The following is a 23,942-nucleotide window of genomic DNA, read 5'->3' on the forward strand; positions in this document are numbered from 1 at the left end:
AGTGTGCAACTGCAGCCCGCAATTCGGGGCATTCCTGCATCTGCAGGAACGCCCACCTCGAGGTTCTGCAGTCAGTAGTACAGCGGGCGGCAGGCTTGGGCGATACCGTGTGCTAGCTACAAAGATCTGTATAGCTAGTTAGCACAGTGTCCTTCGCTCCCGCCTGCTGAACACCTGCCCTCGCCGGTGCGAGTTAGCACATGTAGCTATCTAGCACAGTGTCCTTCGCTCCCGCCTGCCCTCGCCAGTGCGAATAACACTTTTCTACCCGTCGCCTCCGCTCCCCACTAGCACAGCAGGTGGGAGGCTTGGTCGATACGTGTGTTAAGTAAGTAAGTAACTTGCCAGTTACTAGCGACACCGTGTGCTAGCTTTCTAGTTAGCACACGGGGTAGCCGCCCGCCTGCTGTGTACCGCCAGACTAGTTGGCTAAGCTAGCAGTGTCCTTCGCTCCCGCCTGACGTCGTTAACAGAACTGTGGGAAAACAGGGTCCGACAGGCGCGGGCGAAAGACACCCATACTAACATACTGTATACTTAATGAGTATATACTACATACTATTAGTTCATTTTATTATACTGTAAACGAGCGGTGTCCTTTCAGTTGAGCATACCAGCGCTTCCCCTGTTTACCGGAAGTTGATGCTGTTGCTATGAAACCTCTTGCTAGCATAACAAATTACTAGCAAGACGTTTTACGATTTCGTGTGTGTTCGTAAATTCAATCTGGAGTGCCAGAGTGCGCTCTGGGCGTTCGTAAATACAGAGCGTAGTCAGATTGTCCGTTCGTAAATTCCGAGCGTTCAGCGCGCATACCGACGCTCTGGCCGAGGAGTAGGCTTGGTACAAGGGTTCTGACCTCACAACCGCACCCAAACTAACTAGCTACTTCCAAATACAAATGAGAGAACACCTCACTCTGACCATTTTACTCGCCCTAGCAGAGCTGGTTAGGCAGTTTTCATGTTATTCAGAGCGTTGGTGACTAACTGTGCTGCTGGCAACAATTTAATTACGCTTTTTTTTGCCGACTTTTACTGACATCGGCCATATTCAACTGGTGTTGAGCATTCGTAAATTCATCAGTTATTCTGCGCCCTGGCACACTCAGACGAGAGTGCTCTGAAATCGGAGTAGATAGCCAGAATTAACAATGTCTATTGAGAACGCACAACGACTATACCACTTAGCTAAAAATGACGTGAATAATCAAATCGATAAACGTTGGGTAGTTAGTTAGATAGCATATAGTTAATATACTGCCTGGCAAGTTCGATGTATTAGTAGGCAACTAACAGTAGCTAACATACCAGTACATACTGCTGTAAGGATAGGTAGCGAACATAACGTAACTTATTTGAAAAGTCATTACTTTATTACTTTGCTTGACATTTGTGTTAATTAGTTAAAGCAAGCAATTAATGTATGCACTCTTGTCGGACTTCGGCTGCATATTTACCGCCATTTACTTAAAATCGCCCATTTTCGAAATAATTTCATTATGGGCCCAAAAAGGACGGAAATGGTGTCCACTGCTTGTATACTTGGTATTTTGGCGAATTTACTACGACATCGGGGAACTTTTGGCATACTAACTATACCCATACTATGACCAATTAGCATACAACATACTCCAATTTTTTTTTTGGTTATTTTTTTTTCCCACCTTTATTTAACCAGGTAAGCCAGTTGAGAACAAGTTCTCATTTACAACTGCGACCTGGCCAAGATAAAGCAAAGCAGTGCGATAAAAACAACACAGAGTTACATATGGGGTAAAAAACATAAAGTCAAAAATACAACAGAAAATATATATACAGTGTGTGCAAATGTAGCAAGTTATGGAGGTAAGGCAATAAATAGGCTATAGTGCAAAATAATTACAATAGTATTAACACTGGAATGCTAGATGTGCAAGAGATTATGTGCAAATAGAGATACTGGGGTGCAAAAGAGCAAAATAAATAACAATATAGGGATGAGGTAGTTGGGTGGGCTAATTTCAGATGGGCTGTGTACAGGTGCAGTGAACGGTAAGGTGCTCTGACAACTGATGCTTAAAGTTAGTGAGGGAGATAAGAGTCTCCAGCTTCAGAGATTTTTGCAATTCGTTCCAGTCATTGGCAGCAGAGAACTGGAAGGAATGGCGGCCAAAGGAGGTGTTGGCTTTGGGAATGACCAGTGAGATATACCTGCTGGAGCGCAGACTACGGGTGGGTGCTGCTATGGTGACCAATGAGCTAAGATAAGGCGGGGATTTACCTAACAGTGATTTATAGATGGCCTGGAGCCAGTGGGTTTGACGACGAACATGTAGTGAGGACCAGCCAACAAGAGCGTACAGGTCACAGAGGTGGGTAGCGTATGGGGCTTTGGAGACAAAACGGATGGCACTGTGATAGACTACATCCAATTTGCTGAGTAGAGTGTTGGAGGCTATTTTGTAAATGACATCGCCAAAGTCAAGGATCGGTAGGATAGTCCGTTTTACGAGGGCATGTTTAGCAGCATGAGTGAAGGAGGCTTTGTTGCGAAATAGGAAGCCGATTCTAGATTTAACTTTGGATTGGAGATTCTTTATGTGAGTCTGGAAGGAGAGTTTACAGTCTAACCAGACACCTAGGTATTTGTAGTTGTCCACATACTCTAGGTCAGACCCGTCAAGAGTGGTGATTCTAGTCGGGTGGGCGGGTGCCAGCAGCGTTCGATTGAAAAGCATGCATTTAGTTTTACTAGTGTTTAAGAGCAGTTGGAGGCTACTGAAGGAGTGTTGTATGGCATTGAAGCTCGTTTGGAGGTTTGTTAACACAGTGTCCAATGAAGGGCCAGATGTATACAAAATGGTGTCGTCTGCGTAGAGGTGGATCTGAGAGTCACCAGCAGCAAGAGCGACATCATTGATATACACAGAGAAAAGTGTCGGCCCAAGAATTGAACCCTGTGGCACCCCCATAGAGACTGCCATAGGTCCAGACAACAGGCCCTCCGATTTGACACACTGAACTCTATCTGAGAAGTAGTTGGTGAACCAGGCGAGGCAGTCATTTGAGAAACCAAGGCTATTTAGTCTGCCAATAAGAATGCGGTGGTTGACAGAGTCGAAAGCCTTGGCCAGGTCGATAAAGACGGCTGCACAGTACTGTCTATTATCAATCGCGGTTATAATATCGTTTAGGACCTTGAGCGTGGCTGAAGTGCACCCATGACCAGCTCGGAAACCGGATTGCATAGCGGAGAAGGTACGGTGGTATTCGAAATGGTCGGTGATCTGTTTGTTAACTTGGCTTTCAAATACTTTCGAAAGGCAGGGCAGGATGGATATAGGTCTGTAGCAGTTTGGATCTAGAGTGTCACCCCCTTTGAAGAGGGGGATGACCACGGCAGCTTTCCAATCTCTGGGGATCTCAGACGTTATGAAAGAGAGGTTGAACAGACTAGTAATAGGGGTTGCGACAATTTCGGCGGCTAGTTTTAGAAAGAAAGGGTCCAGATTGTCTAGCCCTGCTGATTTGTAGGGGTCCAGATTTTGCAGCTCTTTCAAAACGTCAGCTGTCTGAATTTGTGTGAAGGAGAAGCGGGGGGGGGCATGGGCAAGTTTTAGCGGAGGGTGCAGAGTTGGTGGCCGGGGTAGTGGTAGCCAGATGGAAAGCAATTTATGTCACAAATAGTATGGTTAGTATGAGTATTAGAACACATTGACTGGCTTTCATCATGCTGCCCACTCAAGAGAAAGCTTCAAACTGTGACCAGTGCCTGCAACCTGGTTAAGGTTATCAGTCAACCTACCAGGGTGGTTACAAACAGTAAAGGAATTATATCATCAACATGTATTGATCATATCTTTACTAATGCTGCAGAGATTTGTTTGAAAGCAGTATCCAAATCCATTGGATGTAGTGATCACAATATAGTACCCATATCTAGGAAAACCAGAGTTCCAAAGGCTGGGCCTAATATTGTGAATAAGAGGTCATACAATACGTTTTGTAGTGATTCCTATGTTGTTGATGTAAAGAACATGTTGGTCCGTGGTGTGTAATGAGGAGCAAACAGACACTGCACTTGACACATTTATGAAATTGCTTATTCCAGTTACTAATAAGCATGCACCCATTAAGAAAAAGACTGTAAAAACGGTTAAATCCCCGTGGATTGATGAGGAATTGAAAAATGGTATGGTTGAGAGGGATGAGGCAAAAGGAATGGCAAATAAGTCTGGCTGCACAACCGATTGGCAAACATATTGCAAATTGAGAAATCATGTGACTAAACTGAATAAAAAGAAGAAGAAACAACACTATGAAACAAGGATAAATGACATAAAGAATGATAGTAAAAAGCTTTGGAGCGCCTTAAATGACATTTGGGGAAAAGGGCAAACTCAGCTCCATCATTCATTGAATCAGATGGCTCATTCATCACAAAACCAACTGATATTGCCAACTACTTTAATCATTTTTTCATTGGCAAGATTAGCAAACTTAGGCATGACATGCCAGCAACAATTGCTGACACTACACATCCAAGTATATCTGACCAAATTATGAAAGACAAGCATTGTAATTTTGAATTCAGTCAAGTGAGTGTGGAAGAGGTGAAAAAATGATTGTTGTCTATTAACAATGACAAGCCACCGGGGTCTGACAACTTGGATGGAAATTGCTGAGGATAATAACGGACGATATTGCCACTCCTATTTGCCATATTTTCAATTTAAGCCTACTAGAATGTGTGGGCCCCCAGGCTTGGAGGGAAGCAAAAGTCATTCCGCTACCTAAGAATAGTAAAGCTCCCTTTACTGGCTCAAATAGCCAACCAATTATCCTGTTACCAACCCTTAGTAAACTATTGAAAAAATTGTGTTGACCAGATACAGTGGGGAAAAAAGTATTTAGTCAGCCACCAATTGTGCAAGTTCTCCCACTTAAAAAGATGAGAGAGGCCTGTAATTTTCATCATAGGTACACGTCAACTATGACTGACAAAATTATTTTAAAAAATCCAGAAAATCACATTGTAGGATTTTTTATGAATTTATTTGCAAATTATGGTGGAAAATAAGTATTTGGTCAATAACAAAAGTTTCTCAATACTTTGTTATATACCCTTTTTTGGGAATGACACAGGTCAAACGTTTTCTGTAAGTCTTCACAAGGTTTTCACACACTGTTGCGGGTATTTTGGCCCATTCCTCCATGCAGATCTCCTCTAGAGCAGTGATGTTTTGGGGCTGTCGCTGGGCAACACGGACTTTCAACTCCCTCCAAAGATTTTCTATGGGGTTGAGATCTGGAGACTGGCTAGGCCACTCCAGGACCTTGAAATGCTTCTTACGAAGCCACTCCTTCGTTGCCCGGGCGGTGTGTTTGGGATCATTGTCATGCTGAAAGACCCAGCCACGTTTCATCTTCAATGCCCTTGCTGATGGAAGGAGGTTTTCACTCAAAATCTCACGATACATGGCCCCATTCATTCTTTCCTTTACACGGATCAGTCGTCCTGGTCCCTTTGCAGAAAAACAGCCCCAAAGCATGATGTTTCCACCCCCATGCTTCACAGTAGGTATGGTGTTCTTTGGATGCAACTCAGCATTCTTTGTCCTCCAAACACGACGAGTTGAGTTTTTACCAAAAAGTTATATTTTGGTTTCATCTGACCATATGACATTCTCCCAAATCTCTTCTGGATCATCCAAATGCACTCTAGCAAACTTCAGACGGGCCTGGACATGTACTGGCCTAAGCAGGGGGACATGTCTGGCACTGCAGGATTTGAGTCCCTGGCGGCGTAGTGTGTTACTGATGGTAGGCTTTGTTACTTTGGTCCCAGCTCTCTGCAGGTCATTCACTAGGTCCCCCCGTGTGGTCTGGGATTTTTGCTCACCGTTTTTGTGATCATTTTGACCCCACGGGTGAGATCTTGCGTGGAGCCCCAGATCGAGGGAGATTATCAGTTGTCTTGTATGTCTTCCATTTCCAAATAATTGCTCCCACAGTTGATTTCTTCAAACCAAGCTGCTTACCTATTGCAGATTCAGTCTTCCCAGCCTGGTGCAGGTCTACAATTTTGTTTCTGCTGTCCTTTGACAGCTCTTTGGTCTTGGCCATAGTGGAGTTTGGAGTGTGACTGTTTGAGGTTGTGGACAGGTGTCTTTTATACTGATAACAAGTTCAAACAGGTGCCATTAATACAGGTAACGAGTGGAGGACAGAGGAGCCTCTTCAAGAATAAGTTACAGGTCTGTGAGAGCCAGAAATCTTGCTTGTTTGTAGGTGACCAAATACTTATTTTCCACCATAATTTGCAAATAAATTCATTAAAAATCCTACAATGTGATTTTCTGGATTTTTTCTCCTCAATTTGTCTGTCATAGTTGACGTGTACCTATGATGAAAATTACAGGCCTCTCTCATCTTTTTAAGTGGGAGAACTTGCACAATTGGTGGCTGACTAAATACTTTTTTCCCCCACTGTACAATACTATTTTACTGTAAACAAATTGACAACAAACTTTCAGCATGCTTATAGAGAAGGACATTCAACAAGCACAGCACTTACACAAATGACTGATGATTGGCTGAGAGAAATTGATGATAAAAATATTGTGGGGGGGCTGTTTTGTTAGACTTCAGTGCAGCTTTTGACATTATCGATCATAGTCTGCTTCTGGAAAAACGTATGTGTTATGGCGTTACACCCCCTGCTACAGTGGGGGAAAAAAGTATTTAGTCAGCCACCAATTGTGCAAGTTCTCCCACTTAAAAAGATGAGGCCTGTAATTTTCATCATAGGTACACGTCAACTATGACAGACAAAATGAGAATTTTTTTTCTCCAGAAAATCACATTGTAGGATTTTTAATGAATTTATTTGCAAATTATGGTGGAAAATAAGTATTTGGTCAATAACAAAAGTTTCTCAATACTTTGTTATATACCCTTTTTTGGGAATGACACAGGTCAAACGTTTTCTGTAAGTCTTCACAAGGTTTTCACACACTGTTGCTGGTATTTTGGACCATTCCTCCATGCAGATCTCCTCTAGAGCAGTGATGTTTTGGGGCTGTCGCTGGGCAACACAGACTTTCAACTCCCTCCAAAGATTTTCTATGGGGTTGAGATCTGGAGACTGGCTAGGCCACTCCAGGACCTTGAAATGCTTCTTACGAAGCCACTCCTTCGTTGCCCGGGCGGTGTGTTTGGGATCATTGTCATGCTGAAAGACCCAGCCACGTTTCATCTTCAATGCCCTTGCTGATGGAAGGAGGTTTTCACTCAAAATCTCACGATACATGGCCCCATTCATTCTTTCCTTTACACGGATCAGTCGTCCTGGTCCCTTTGCAGAAAAACAGCCCCAAAGCATGATGTTTCCACCCCCATGCTTCACAGTAGGTATGGTGTTCTTTGGATGCAACTCAGCATTCTTTGTCCTCCAAACACGACGAGTTGAGTTTTTACCCAAAAGTTATATTTTGGTTTCATCTGACCATATGACATTCTCCCAATCCTCTTCTGGATCATCCAAATGCACTCTAGCAAACTTCAGACGGGCCTGGACACGTCTGGCACTGCAGGATTTGAGTCCCTTGCGCCATAGTGTGTTACTGATGGTAGGCTTTGTTACTTTGGTCCCAGCTCACTGCAGGTCATTCACTAGGTCCCCCCGTGTGGTTCTGGGATTTTTGCTCACCGTTCTTGTGATCATTTTGACCCCACGGGGTGAGATCTTGCGTGGAGCCCCAAATCGAGGGAGATTATCAGTGGTCTTGTATGTCTTCCATTTCCTAATAATTGCTCCCACAGTTGATTTCTTCAAACCAAGCTGCTTACCTATTGCAGATTCAGTCTTCCCAGCCTGGTGCAGGTCTACAATTTTGTTTCTGCTGTCCTTTGACAGCTCTTTGGTCTTGGCCATAGTGGAGTTTGGAGTGTGACTGTTTGAGGTTGTGGACAGGTGTCTTTTATACTGATAACAAGTTCAAACAGGTGCCATTAATACAGGTAACGAGTGGAGGACAGAGGAGCCTCTTAAAGAAGAAGTTACAGGTCTGTGAGAGCCAGAAATGTTGCTTGTTTGTAGGTGACCAAATACTTATTTTCCACCATAATTTGCAAATAAATTCATTAAAAATCCTACAATGGAATTTTCTGGAATTTTCTTTCTCAATTTGTCTGTCATAGTTGACGTGTACCTAGGGGTTGTGGGTTCGATTCCCACGGGGGGCCAGTATGAAAATAAATAAATAGTGTATGCACTCACTAACTGTAAGTCGCTCTGGATAAGAGCGTCTGCTAAATGTAAATGTAATAATGAATAATGTGGAAATTTAGCAAGTTGAGGAGACTAAACTGCTTTGAGTAACCCTGGATTGTAGACTGTCATGGTCAAAGCATATTGATACAACAGTAGCTAAAATGGGGAGAAGTAATAATTAAGCGCTGCTCTGCCTTCTAACAACACTATCAACAAGGCAGTTTTGTCGCACCTAGACTACTGTTCAGTAGTGTGGTCAGGTGCCACAAAGAGGGACTTGGGAAAATTGCAGTTGGCTCAGAACAGGGCAGCACGGCTGGCCCTTAAAAGTACATGGAGTACATGGAGAGCTAACATTAATGACATGCATGTCAGTCTCTCCTGGTTCAGAGAGAGATTGACTTCATCACTTCTTGTTTTTGTAAGAGGTGTTGACAAGCTGAATGTACCGAGCTGTCTGTTTAAACTACTATCACACAGCTCGGAAACCCATGCATACCCCACAAGACATGCCACCAGAGGTCTCTTCACAGTCCCCAAGTCCAGAACAGACTATGGGAGGCGCACAGTACTACATAGAGCCATGACTACATGGAACACTATTCCACATCAGGTAACTGATGCAAGCAGTAGAATCAGATAAATAAAAAAGATAAAAATACACCTTATGGAACAACAGGGACTGTGAAGAGACACACACAAGGGTATAGACACATGCATACGTACACATTGTGATATTGTTGAATGGTGGTATTAAACATTTTGTATTGTAGATAAGTAGTGGTGTAATAATGTCATATGATGTACTATTTTATATTTTGTTTTATATGTAATGTAAGTGCTTTAATATGTTTGGACCCCAGGAAGAGTAGCTGCTGTATGGGGATCCCTAATAAATACAAATACAGCTTCGGTCCACCGGTGTCGCCCACGCCTCCTTCTTCTGTGAGGTTTATCGGTGGCTGGCATCCAACGTTATTGTGCATTAACGCCACCTACTGTACTGGAGCGCCTTCTCCGCCCACCTGTCCTAGCTTAAAAATTGAAGTATAAAGAGGGGTTCCTGCAGATGCAGGAATGCCCACATGCAGGAATGCCCCCGAATTGCAGGCCGCAATTGCACCCTTCTCCCAAGCTTCTTCTTCGTTGTATTGTCGAATCGCAACCAACTGAAAGGTGCATACACCGCCACCTACTGTATTGGAGTGTGAGGCCGGCCTCTCTATTAATCTATTTTTCTTATCTAGCCCTGTGAAGTTTCCACCTACAGTGTAAATTCATTACACTTTGTGACACAAAAAGGGAAGAAAAATTGCCATACCAACTAATCCTACACCCATGAATTAAAACCTCACCACTATTCCACTACTTGGCCCTCTCTTATCATACACCAGGCCGACAGCCTGGGAGGACGGGACACTATCGTTCAACGCACCTTGTAACTCTTGTGTAGTAAAATCTCGTACACCCAAGTACTTCTCTGCAGCTGCCACCACAACATCTATTTTCTGTGATTTACGTTCCATTTCTGTGGTACAGTTCATAACCATGGCTTTGAACACTAAGAAACCAACCTTACTGAAGCACATTATTCCTATCACTCTCTATTGGCCTCAGCATACTCACAGGGATCCTCTTAGGATCCCTCGCCCCATATTACTACTCTCTAGAAGAGCCCCACAGTGGAGGTGTCATGTGAATTTCTATCTCTAATTCGACCTAAGCTTGAATCATTACCAGAGGTTGTAAAGCTCTGGTTTTAATCATCAATGATTCAAGGTCCACAATCCACAAGTAATTATCAGTAAATTTATTTTAAGGAGAGCTCTGCTCAAAAACACAAATATCCTGTTTTTATACTCCTTGACAAACAAAGACACTATGCTCCTCCCACCTTTCTTAAACAGTTCCCGCCTTCCCCCTTGAATGGTTAGTAACGCCCCCTCTGTTAGTGGGTTGACACTACATGATAATTCTAACATTTATACTGTGTTTGGGGTGAAATTCTTTAGTCATTATTCTTAAAATCCAAATTAATCTAACAGGAGGTGACATAATACCCATAAACCTAGCGGTCTAACATGAAAATGGTTCCAATTGTTTTTCCACCATTCATTTTTCCCATATGGAATTTTAGAAACAATTAAAATAAGGCCTGTGTTTTGTGTAGGCTTACCCTGGCGTGACGTTTTGATAACCATATAAATCTCTCTCGGACATGGTGACTTTTATCAATATATTCGGGCTCTATTTAATAATAATATGCCATTTAGCAGACGCTTTTATCCAAAGCGACTTACAGTCATGTGTGCATATATTTCTACGTATGGGTGGTCCCGGGGATCGAACCCACTACCCTGGCGTTACAAGCGCCATGCTCTACCAATTATTTGAAAATGCTGATTAGCATCAAAGTAGACATCATGCAAGACTACAAATCCCTGCAAGCTCCTGCATGTTATCTCTAGCTGACACCTTGGCTAACAGGTATCGTGTCAATTTAAAACTTGCACAAGACAGTTCTCAGAATTGTCCATGTAAAGAAATGTAGCCAATTTATTAATTACTACATTTAGCTAACTTTAGATAGAAATCCAGAGATTCTTACAGTTGTCTCGATTTGGCCGTCTCGTCCAGATCATCATGGCATTTGTAGTTCTTTATGATAGCCACATAAGCAGCTAATTAGCATTTCATTTTGGGGGGGTAAATACAGGCAAATATATTGATAAGTCATCTTGTCCTAGAGATTTACACGGTTATCAAAACATCACGGTAGGATAAGCCTACACGAAACACAGCCCTTATTTTAAGTGCTTCTAAAATCCCCTATGGAAAAAATGAATGGTGGAAAAACGATTGGAACTACTGTGTTTCCTTGTTTGACCGCTAGGTTTTATGGTTATTATGACTCACACTGTGGTACTCTCTTCACTGCCTCAGAAGCTAGCTTATACAGTGAGGGAAAAAAGTATTTGATCCCCTGCTGATTTTGTACGTTTGCCCACTGACAAAGTTTTATTACATTTACATTTTAGTCATTTAGCAGACGCTCTTATCCAGAGCGACTTACAGTTAGTGAATATATTTTTTATACTGGCCCCCCGTGGGAATCGAACCCACAACCCTGGCGTTGCAAACGCCATGCTCTATCAACTGAGCTACATCCCTGCCGGCCATTCCCTCCCCTACCCTGGACAACGCTGGGCCAATTGTGCGCCGCCCATGAGTCTCCCGGTCGCGGCCGGCTGCGACAGAGCCTGGATTCGAACCAGGATCTCTAGTGGCACAGTTAGCACTGCGATGCAGTGCCTTAGACCACTGCGCCACTCAGGTAACGAGCTGAGATTAGGAGCACACTCTTAAAGGGAGTGCTCCTAATCTCAGTTTGTTACCTGTATAAAAAACACCTGTCCACAGAAGTAATCAATCAATCAGATTCCAAACTCTCCACCATGGCCAAGACTAAAGAGCTCTCCAAGGATGTCAGGGACAAGATTGTAGACCTACACAAAGCTGGAATGGGCTACAAGACCATCGCCAAGCAGCTTGGTGAGAAGGTGACAACAGTTGGTGCGATTATTCGCAAATGGAAGAAACACAAAATAACTGTCAATCTCCCTCGACCTGGGGCTCCATGCAAGATTTCACCTCGTGGAGTTGCAATGATCATGAGAACGGTGAGGAATCAGCTCAGAACTACACGGGAGGATCTTGTCAATGATCTCAAGGCAGCTGGGACCATAGTCACCAAGAAAACAATTGGTATCACACTATGTCGTGAAGGACTGAAATCCTGCAGCGCCCGCAAGGTCCCCCTGCTCAAGAAAGCACATATACAGGGCCGTCTGAAGTTTGCCAATGAACATCTGAATGATTCAGAGGAGAACTGGGTGAAAGTGTTGTGGTCAGATGAGACCAAAATCGAGCTCTTTGCCATCAACTCAACTCGCCATGTTTGGAAGAGGAGGAATGCTGCCTATGACCCCAAGAACACCATCCCCACCGTCAAACATGGAGGTGGAAACATTATGCTTTGGGGGTGTTTTTCTGCTAAGGGGACAGGACAACTTCACCGCATCAATGGGACGATGTACCGTCAAATCTTGGGTGAGAACCTCCTTCCCTCAGCCAGGGCATTGAAAATGGGTTGTGGATGGGTATTCCAGCATGACAATGACCCAAAACACACGGCCAAGGCAACAAAGGAGTGGCTCAAGAATAAGCACATTAAGGTCCTGGAGTGGCCTAACCAGTCTCCAGACCTTAATCCCATAGAAAATCTGTGGAGGGAGCTGAAGGTTCGAGTTGGCAAACGTCAGCCTCGAAACCTTAATGACTTGGAGAAGATCTGCAAAGAGGAGTGGGACAAAATCCTTCTTGAGATGTGTGCAAACCTGGTGGCCAACTACAAGAAACGTCTGACCTCTGTGATTGCCAACAAGGGTTTTGCCACCAAGTACTAAGTAATGTTTTGCAGAGGGGTCAAATACTTATTTCCCTCATTAAAATGCAAATCAATTGATAACATTTTTTACATGCATTTTTCTGTTTTTTGTTGTTGTTATTCTGTCTCTCACTGTTCAAATAAACCTACCATTAAAATTATAGACTGAACATGTCTTTGTCAGTGGGCAAACGTATAAAATCAGCAGGGGATCAAATACTTTTTTCCCTCACTGTATGCAATGTTTACATTATATGCCTGCCCAACAGGTACAGCAGCACCCTCACCTGCACAGTCATCATTAGTTACTACAGCCACAAAGTCATTAACCCTGCCTATTTCTACAATTGCTCTTCTTAAAATGTGATTTAAAACCTAACCTTCAATTACGAGCAAACATTTTTGTTTCATGGATTTTTTAGTAGTGGGAACGAGGATGGTGCATGGTCATGGTGTGGGTAAATAGAGTATATTGCATAAAGGGAAAGGCAATACCACACACACTCAGAGCTTTTTTATTTATATATCTAAATAGTAGGAAATAGATATACAATATATTTTGAATAATCTCAATACTGATACTATATTCAATGGATTTAAAAATACAGTTAAATCATAACATTATTTAAACAGATCATTGATTTACTTTTCTTAAGTAACAAACAAATAGTACCTCAAATATACTCCCATACAGTGTTACTCAACAATATTAAGCATAGTATTATATAAAAAATATTGTCTGATTATATAGAGTTCTATTACAGAAACATTAGCATATGCAAAATAAGTCAGATACATTAAAAGGTGGAGCCTGATAGTATGATCTAGTCCTAAATGTCGTTATTGAATGTATTTTGGATTTCATTGTCTACAAGATACTTTGTCACATTGAGAGAATATTCTTTATTTTTTAAATCTGGATATGACATACTTCCACGGTATAACATCAGAAACCAAAATACAAAGCCAATTTTACATGGCAAGGCTTTGTGTTGCCAGAAGATACCGACCCTACCGTTACGCTTGTTTACACTTTGCTACACAGAGGTCGGAACGCAATCATGGTTACATTTAGACACCGTGGAGCCGGCGCAAAATATGGTCGGAAAACGTACCTCAATGCAGGGATGGGATATGCGACTGTACTCCAAATTTTACCTATATCAACACTGCTCCATCGAGAAGATTGAAATACTGCTAGTTTTCCCATAATGGCTGTGGTGGCTACTGCTAGCTAGTATGAGGAGGAAAAGGGTGATTGCGTTCAGACCTCAGTGCAGCTCAGTGTAAACAAGCGTAACGGTAGGGTCAGTATCTTCTGGCAATACTTTTTGGTGAGAGAGAAGAAAATACATACATTTGTCAATGATATGTAGTTATTTTCTCATAGCTTGCATTCCAAGCAAATGTAAACGAATGAAATAAAAATAGAACAAAACAATATCAAAACTGTCTAGCGTATCTCTGAAACAGTCTGTCATGGTAGAACCCTTTGACGCTCCTGTGTTAAGGCTTTTTTAGCACCCTCTTCACTCCTGTTTGAGCCCTCCAACTCTTCTCAGTAAAGCCAAAGGTATGATGAAAGAAGCTGAGCTGATGATGAAGCAGGTCTCTGCTCCAGCAATCCAGTAAACTGCAAAGCAAATAAAATAAATGTTAAGCAGAAATGTAATACAATTCTAGTTATTTACAAATCACAGCCTTTGACATCATACTTCTGCCCTCTTACAAAATGGGACATTATCCAAAGGAGAAAGTCACCTGAGGATGCCACTATGGGCCCCAGTGCTCGAGCCAGGGCTCCTAAACTACGTAGGATTCCCATCACTGTGCCCTTCTGATTGGCCGAACCTAGAAGAGGATTTCAAGTTACACAATGATTCGATTTGAAGGTGGCGCATGTGTGCGTGTATCTAAGAGAGAGCGAGTGCATAATGGTTATGATAGTACAGTTAGAAATCTTACCATGATCTGAAACCAGTGTTGTCAAACAAGGGACAACAATGGCAGCAGCTGTGACAAAGGAGATGATGTTTGAGTAAAGGAAAATTACCTCAGGGATATACTTATTAATTTCATTTAAAATTACTTTTGAAGATATGAAAACTTACCGAATGAGTATAAAATCAAACCTATGTAAACCATCTTCAAATTCCATGCCAGTCCAATGAGAGCAAATGCTGGAATCAGTAATACGATTGCCTAAAATACATTAAGAATACTGACTTTGGCAACATTTTCTATACCAGAGCTAATCTAGACTATTTAAAAGATTTGGTGCTGATTTCTTAGCCATGTAGTAATGAGTAGTAGATTTACCAGACGAACAGTCCTGATGTGATGCCCTCGTTTGATCCTACGGGCATATCCTCCTTGAATCAGTGCCATGGTGATACCCATGAAGAAGAACATCTTTCCCTGCTGCATGCTGCAAAAATAGAAGAATATCGTAGCACAGTTGGAGTTAAGGTAGCCTCTTTTTTGGTTGAACAGATTCAAGCAAGTTGGAGTGTAGGGATTTAAATAGGCTGAGGGTTGAGCGAACCTTCCTTGTCCCTAAACCAATACCTTGTAAACTGGAACCGTTGATGGGTGAGGAAACTCAATGTAAACTCAAGACCAGAGAAGAGGAAGAGATATGTGAAGTAAACGAAGCCCAACACTTTGAGGTTCTGCATTTCTGTTGTCCAAGAGAAAATAGACAGGGACATTTAAAAAAGGCTTTGTGGTACATTTCAACCCAATATTTTGGTTATTATGAAGTACATTCCATAGATTTTCTTGTCCATCTTACTAAGAATAAATCTTGACAAGATATACATTATTACAGACTAGCAGGTCTTTATATTACTGTATATTCATTGATATTTTACAAATATACTGAACAAAAATATAAACACATCATGTAAAGTGTTGTTCCCATGTTTCATGTAAAGTGTTGTTCCCATGTTTCATGAGCTGAAATAAAAGATCCCAGAAATGTTCCATATGCACAAAAAGCTTATTTCTCTCAAAATTGGTGCACAACTTTGTTTACATCCCTGTTAGTGGGCATATATCCTTTGCCAAGATAATCCATCCACCTGACAGGTGTGGCATATCAAGAAGCTGATTAAACAGCATGATCATTACACAGGTGCACATTGTGCTGGGGACAATAAAAGACCATTCTCAAATGTGCAGTTGTGTCACACAACACAATGCCACAGACGTATCAAGTTGAGGGAGCGTGCAATTGGCATGCTGACTGCAGGAATGTCCACCGGAGAATTGAATGTTAATTTCTCTACCATAAGTCGCCTCCAACGTTGTCTTGGCAGTACATCCAACCAGCCTCACAACTGCAGACCACTTGTAACCACTGCAGTTCGGCGTCGTAACCGAGCGGTTTGCCGACGTCAATGTTGTGAACAGTGTCTCATGGTGTCGTTGGGGTTATGGTATGGGCAGGCATAAGCTACGGACAACGAACACAGTTCCATTTTATCAATGGCAATTTGAATGCACAGCGATACCGTGACGTGTTCCTGAGGCCCATTGTCGTGCCATTCATTCGCCGCTATCACCTCATGTTTCAGCATGATAATGCACTGCCCCATGTTGCAAGAATCTGTACACAGTTCCTGGAAGCTGAAAATGTCCCTGCATACTCACCAGACATGTCACCCATTGAGCATGTTTGGGATGCTCTGGATCGACATGTACGACAGCGTGTTCCAGTTCCCGCCAACAGCCATTGAAGAGGAGTGGGACAACATTCCACAGGCCACAATCAATAGCCTGATCAACTCTATGCGAAGTAGATGTGTCGCGTTGCATGAGGCAAATGGTGGTCACACCAGATACTGACTGGTTTTCTGATCCACGGCCCTAGCTTTTTTTTTGTTAAGGTATGTGATCAACAGATGCATATCTGTATTTCGTCATGTGAAATCCATAGATTAGGGCCTAGTGAATTTATTTCAATTGACTGATTTCCTTATATGAACTGCAACACAGTAAAGTCGTTTAAATTGTTGCATGTTGCGTTTATTTTTGTTCCGTGTATATGGATTGTCATAATTATTTCATACTGTACAAATATCACATTAATCAATATGTACTCACTCTCTTTAGAGGGTGGGTCCTCGGTCCTTGTGAGGGCAGAGAAATGGAACAGAGCCACTGGGTTGAGAAGATCTCCTGATTCCAGGATCCCAGAGGTCACTGAGGAAACCTTGGTTGGAGCAGATACCAGTCTTTGTCATGAATAATAAACAAACTTACTAATATGGATTAAACACTGTGTATAGTATCATTGCAATAAAACATTACTGGGAGAAGATAGTGAGCGGCCAAGGCTTGTACTTTCTATGCAATGAAGCACACTGCCCAACCCCTGTGATGAGTTTTGAGTGTGCCGTTTTCAGTTTCTCCTAAGAGATATACCAATGAAATCTCACCTTGTTCTGCTTTGGTAGGGTCTCTGGCAGCATAACAATGATGAAGAGTAGATCAGCAGCACTGAAGACCAGTGCCAGTACAGCTGGACCATGGTAGAATACCTCCTCCTTACTGGAGTTAATGGCAAAGTAGGCCCCCATCAGTGGGCCTACCGTGAATCCCAACGAGAACGCAATTCCAACCATCATCTAACAACAAAATATGCATTGCCAAATTAAAATAACACATACAGGGGGCATATAGAAAGACCAACTAGTGTATTACTGCAATACAGAGCAGCATGGTCCGTGGTTTATCATACTCTTAAATTATCAATCTCCCTTCAATTAAGATCTTTCAAACCTGAAATGGCATATACTGTACTGTATGTCTTTAAACAAAATCTTAGTATGAGCTTGATGCATAGTGCTTACCATTCCCTTGTTTCGTGCCTTGGGGCAAGGAAGATCAGCAATCATGGCAGTGCAGAGGCTCACATTGCCCTTACAAATACCCCCAATCACCCGAGACAAAAGGAACATGCTGAAACTGCGGGAAACTGCCCAGACTGCATAGGAAGACATCATTCCCAACTGGAACACACAAAAAAAAACTTAAAACCAGGCTGGCAAACTGGGCAAATAACACACCGAAATGGACAGAGAGTTGCCCAAGATAAGTACTGATATGTGAACCAGTTTCATAGCCATGAAAAGGCAATAGAAATATCTTTAAACTGGCAAGTCACATTTAAATCAACAACATTTCTATATCATTGCACCAACTGTGGTAAGAATGAGCAGCGGTTTTCTGCCGTAATGATCCGATGCAGCTCCAGTTAAAGGGGACGACAGGAACTGCAGCAGAGAGAAGAGTGATCCAATCAGACCTGAGGAATAGAATGTAGAGAGCATAATCCGTGATTATGGTCCTTTCTGGTTGAGCGTTCTGGCAAATTTTAAGTCACACATTTTTATACACAGACACCACACTATTTCTGGCATTCACAAGACAAGATAGTATTTTGAATGATGCCCTGTGTCTAAATATAGACATGAAAATATCTTGCTCAACTGTAACAACCACATGTAGTTAAATAAAGTGTGTTGTTACTGTACCTCCAAAGAGGACACTGTTGTATTTTGTTTCCATTGGAACTCCGACAGCTTCCCTGAACCAGTCCACAATGCTCTGTAGTGACTGATAGACACTGTCCTGTTAGGGGGAAACGTGAAAATATTTTTTACTAATTCAAAAGACAAAAATGCATGTTTGAAACACAAGTGCAAGATCTGAATCGGATCAATTTCACACACACACGATCAGCTGACAAGTTTGTCATTTTGTTACAGTGTCTCATGGAAAAGTTTAATCACACAAAGCATGCCTTGTCCTCCCTAGAGTGAGGCCCCAAATTCTGTGTACAAAGAAACCCACCAAATGTCTGATTCTGGAGTTGGCATATCACCAAAATGGCAAATTGCATTGATAACCCAACATTATTGCAAATACAGTGCTATGAAAAAGTATTTGCCCCCTTTCTAATTTTCTCTACTTTTGCATATTTGTGATACTGAATGTTATCAGATCTTCAACCAAAACCTAATATTAGATAAAGGGAACATAAGTGAACAAATAACACAACAATTACATATTTATTTCATAAACAAAGTTATGCAACAGCCAATTCCCCTGTGTGAAAAAGTAATTGCCCCCTTACACTCAATAACTGGTTGTGCCACCTTTAGCTGCAATGACTCCAACCAAATGCTTCCTGTAGTTGTTGATCAGTCTCTCACGTTGCTGTGGAGGAATTTTGGCCCACTCTTCCATGCAGAACTGCTTTAACTCAGTGACGTGTGGGTTTTCAAGCATGAACTGCTCGTTTCAAGTCCTGCCACAACATTTAAATTGGGATTAGGTCTGGACTTTGACTAGGCCATTCCAAAACTTCCAATTTGTTGCTTTTTAGCAATTTTCATGTAGACTTGATTGTGTGTTTTGGATCATTTTCTTGCTGCATGACCCAGCTGCGCTTCAGCTTCGGTCGACATGGTTCCAGTAATGCCTGGCGAAAACCAAACTCTGCATTCCACAGTAAGAACATCATACCAAAGGTCAAGCATGGTGGTGGTGGTGTGATGGTTTGGGGATGCTTTGCTGCCTCAGGACCTGGACAACTTGCCTTAATAGAAGGAACCATGAATTCTGCTCTGTATCAGAGAATTCAACAGGAGAATGTCAGACCATCCGTCTGTGAGCTAAAGCGGAAGTGCAGCTGGGTCATGCAGCAAGACAATGATCCAAAACACACAATCAAGTCTACATGAAAATTGCTAAAAAGCAACAAATTGGAAGTTTTGGAATGGCCTAGTCAAAGTCCAGACCTAATCCCAATTGAGAGGTTGTGGCAGGACTTGAAATGAGCAGTTCATGCTTGAAAACCCACACATCACTGAGTTAAAGCAATTCTGCATGGAAGAGTGGGCCAAAATTCCTCCACAGCGATACGAGAGACTGATCAACAACTACAGGAAGCATTTGGTTGGAGTCATTGCAGCTAAAGGTGGTACAACCAGTTATTGAGTGTAAGGGGGAAATTACTTTTTCACACAGGGGAATTGGGTGTTGCATAACTTTGTTTATGAAATAAATATGTAATTGTTGTGTTATTTGTTCACTTATGTTCCCTTTATCTAATATTAGGTTTTGGTTGAAGATCTGATAACATTCAGTATCACAAATATGCAAAAGTAGTGAAAATTAGAAAGGGGGCAAATACTTTTTCATAGCACTGTATATTGCAATACAATGATTGTCTTACACAACATAGTACAATGACAAAGTATTTAACTATTGATGATAATGATGGGGAGGAAAACGATTATGATGATGATCAGTGATTTAGATTTTAAGAGGGGAGCTCACATCTACTACCAACAGACATTGGCCGTGTTCCAGATCATTCAAAACCGTGACATATCATGGGTAAATTGACTGACTGATCTATAAATAATATTGAGTAGTTATTTATGATGCAATGTGATTTGTAGATCAGTCAGTCTCAACTCGCCTTTAAGGTCGGCTGAAATGTTAAACTGTAATAACAAAAAGGACAGCTCACTGAGCTCAGACAAAATTGAGCACTTACCTCTGTTTGGCCATAGTGGTCCAGTATAGATGGGAGGAGAGGTAGGATCAGGGTGAATCCCAGTAAGTCCAGGAGGAGGGCAAAGAAAACACTCTTGATGACTCTTGAGGAGCCAACTGCCTCTTCAGATCCCCTTTCACTTGACATTCCTCCTTTCTGATTTAACTCCTTACTTAAACAAAAATACAGGAAAAAAATTTCTTAGAATTGTATGCATCCCATACAAGGGTGTCAGCACCTAATGAGATGTTAACAGGAAACTTTAAATCAAGTTTTTGAAGAGGAAATGGCACTGAACTATTACTAGGCTAGTGGTCAGTCCGCAAAAAAGGGATATAGTTTGAAATACCCCTACCCGAGGTAGAACAAAACACAACCATGTCTCTTATGTCTACCATTTATGAAACGGATGGTTGTGTAAAAATATTTTACTGCAAAAGTGGTTAAATTGATAGATAGTGACACACCCCTTAAACTAAAAAAGTGCAGAATAATGCCTGGCTGGAGGGAGGATGGGCCGCATTAGCGCATGTAACCCAATATTGCAAGCTCTGATATTGCAAACATTTGAAATTCAAGTAGTTAGTTCAGTTGTCTACACTACATAAACAAACAGCATGAGGATATCTTAATTTATCTTGGAAAGATAGACCCGTAAACACAGAGACACAATAGGCGGAAATATCAAATATTTATATTTATGATGAATGTAAGCTTTACGTTTTGGTATCTGATTAATATACAAAATACATACAGTTACATGTTTTTTGATGTTGTGGCTATTGTAATCTAAAATCAACTCTAAGACACTGAAAACTGTCTTTTATTATTATTATTTTTTTGGGTCAAATGTTCTTCTGTGGATTTTATTTGTTCAGCCCATACTCTTGCTATTACATTACGGGGCCCACCTAGATTTCACTCCAAATCCAATATGGCTTCCAAAATCCAATATGGCTGCCTCAATACCATTAAATGGTGGTTTAATCACCTGTATACATCCTTTAAATGAGACAACTTTCAGATATATGTACTGTTATGACCTGTACTCAAGACAATTTTTTGTGCAATTCAACTATGTTGGGAATCCTATATGCCTACCATAATTACACTATCTCCTTTGTCTGGATAAAGAAAAGGCTGCTTGGCATGGCAACACCAAGTATTCCAAGTCACAAGCCTCTCAGGATCAATGAGGCAACTCGGAGGCTCCAACGAAAGGAAAGATCATCCAACCCAGGACTCTGACACCCATTCCCTAGCTCTACAACTTGCCCCCACTGTGGTATAACTTGTACCTCCAGGATTTGGCTCTTAAGTCACCTCCTTATCATTTAGAAGTGATCTTTGATTCATGGCTAGTCCGATATGGCTGCCTGAATTCAACATGACCTTCTGCTGGCTCACTACATTCATGATGCACATTGGGATGATCTGGTGCACTATTATGCTGTTCAGGTTATGCTAGCACATTGCTTTTTCCAGAAAATCATGTCCACCATCCTGGCTGTCTGCCCTGGAGTTGCTGTATATGTTGACATTATGGTGTATGGGGAGGATGCAACCACACATGATGACAAGCGCATAAGGCAGGTAGGTGTTCACTACAATGAACCAACACAACTTGACATTAATTGACAAGAAATGCCATCAACTTAGTGGGCATTCACATCATAGGAATTGCAGCTCTCCAATGTCAATGCCATCCTAAATCTCCCAGTCTGCCCTGAGGGGTATACTACGATTTAAGCTAGATTTATTTTACCTTTATTTAAGCAGGGAGTCATGCTTAGACCCGGTCTCTTTCGCAGATGAGCCCTGCATGACCACATCAATAAACAATTACACTATACATACTGTATCTACACTGAACAAAAATATAAAACTAAACATGTAAAGTGTTGGTCCCATGTTTCATTAGCTGAAATAAAAAAATCCCAGAAATGTTCCATATGCACAAAAAGCTTTTCTCTCAAATGTTGTGCACAAATTTGTTTACATCCCTGTTAGTGAGCATTTCTCCTTTGCCAAGACAATCCATCCACCTGACAGGTGTGGCATATCAAGAAGCTGATTAAACAGCATGATCATTACGCAGGTGCACCTTGTGCTGGGGAGACATTAAAAGGCCACTCAAAAATGTGCAGTTCTGTCTCACAACGCCACAGATGTCTCAAGTTTTCAGGGTGCATGCAATTGGCATGCTGACTGCAGGAATATCCATCAGAGCTGTTACCAGAGAACTGAATATTCATTTCCCTACCATAAGCTGCCTCCAACATCATTTTAGAGAATTTGGCAGCACGTCCAACTGGCCTCACGTGTAAACACGCCAGCCCAAGACCTCCACATCCGGCTTCTAAACCTGAGGTGGGGTGGGGGTGCTGAGGAGTATTTCTGTCTGTAATAAAGCCATTTTGTGGGGGGAAACTCATTCTGATTGGCTGGGCCTGGCTACCCAGTGGGTGGGCCTATGCCCTCCAAGGCCCACTCATGGCTGCACCCCTGCCCAGTCATGTGAAATCCATAGATTAGGGCATTATTTATTTAAATTGACTGATTTCCTTATATGAACTGTAACTCAGTAAAATCTTTGAAATTGTTGCATTCATTTTTTTGTTTAGTACATATACACATACACATTAATTACACAAAACAACAAAAGCAAAACACAACATATCAAATAAACACATTCTTCAGAGATTAAGTTTTTATCAACAATGTCGTGTGTAATTGCGGGCTATTCTTTGGGTGCTGAAATCAGTAGTTTTTGATAAAGACGTCGGAGTTCCAGTCTGCCCACACTAGTCATCGCTCAACTCCACCGTAAATCGTGGAGTTGATTTTAATCGGCTAGGGAAAAGCTTGTTTACATCCTTATTCAATCGTCCTCGCAGGACGGTGGACGTGCAAGTCTTTGCTCTCATCACAGAGAATTAGTTAACGACGAAACAAGGAGGTGAGGCAAGACAATGTTCGAGGAAGTAGGAAATAATATCATTCCATTCATGACCGAATACGCTCAAAGCCTGACTACATTTGAAGAGAGCAATTATATGGATATTATTACGTGTGACAAACACATATAACATTAACACATATGGATAAAATGCGTTTTAATAAAGTACATCTTAAAGGTTTCAATGTATCGCAAGTGGAAACAGAGGTGTACAATGCATCCCAAAGTAGTGAGCAAATGAATAGTTATTGAAATCATAGGTGGTTACAGCTCAATAAACTCAACTCCATGGTGAAGGAAGTTTCTGATGAACTCGAACGGTTCATCAGAAACTTCCTTCACCATGGAGTTGAGTCGTTACAATGTGATCAGCCATGCATGGAGATTCCCCATACATTTTTCATGTGTATTTTACTTACACTAAATCCAGTGGCATATCACATTTGCTAGGAGCTTGCTTTAGGTTTGTGAACTCACCTGATTCTCGAAGCCTCCAATTGACTGGACCAGGAAGCGGTGTCTTATTTCATTTATCATTTGCGATGACAAGAATGTGACGTATGCGCACAGAAGCAAGCCCTCCACTGATCCAAGCATGGTTCAGTGCTATGCGGAATCCTTGCGACGTCATACCCTACCCTAATCCTTACCATTTTACATTTAAATTTCAATGGGCTAGGGACGTCCCAATGAGCCGGTTAGCACGG

At 41.8% G+C, this 23,942-nt stretch overlaps 1 protein-coding gene across 1 annotated transcript; it reads right to left on the minus strand.

Annotated features, from left to right (window-relative positions):
- Positions 1-13,196: 13,196 nt before the first annotated feature.
- LOC311141854 (major facilitator superfamily domain-containing protein 10-like) lies at positions 13,197-23,747 on the minus strand. The gene is made up of 13 exons (XM_084177347.1): positions 23,713-23,747; positions 20,277-20,448; positions 18,244-18,340; positions 17,911-18,014; positions 17,560-17,718; positions 17,146-17,334; positions 16,811-16,919; positions 15,272-15,383; positions 15,023-15,131; positions 14,815-14,905; positions 14,669-14,716; positions 14,465-14,554; positions 13,197-14,336 (listed from the first exon to the last, which is right to left on the minus strand). The coding sequence occupies exons 2-13, from the start codon at positions 20,421-20,423 to the stop codon at positions 14,233-14,235; spliced, it is 1,359 nt and encodes a 452-aa protein (XP_084033473.1). The 5' UTR covers positions 20,424-20,448; positions 23,713-23,747; the 3' UTR covers positions 13,197-14,232.
- Positions 23,748-23,942: the final 195 nt, after the last annotated feature.

Source organism: Coregonus lavaretus (assembly GCF_964263955.1).
Source record: "Coregonus lavaretus genome assembly, chromosome: 14".
In the NCBI taxonomy this organism is placed as follows: Eukaryota; Metazoa; Chordata; class Actinopteri; order Salmoniformes; family Salmonidae; genus Coregonus; species Coregonus lavaretus.

Coding starts and splice junctions, on each gene's coding strand:
- LOC311141854 (XM_084177347.1), bottom strand. CDS start 20,423: ATGTCAAGTGAAAGGGGATCTGAAGAGGCAGTTGGCTCCTCAAGAGTC. Junction 15,384..16,810: donor GGACCCACCCTCTAAAGAGA/GTGAGTACATAT, acceptor CTTGGACAACAG/AAATGCAGAACCTCAAAGTG. Junction 14,717..14,814: donor TTTGATTTTATACTCATTCG/GTAAGTTTTCAT, acceptor CCTTTGTCACAG/CTGCTGCCATTGTTGTCCCT.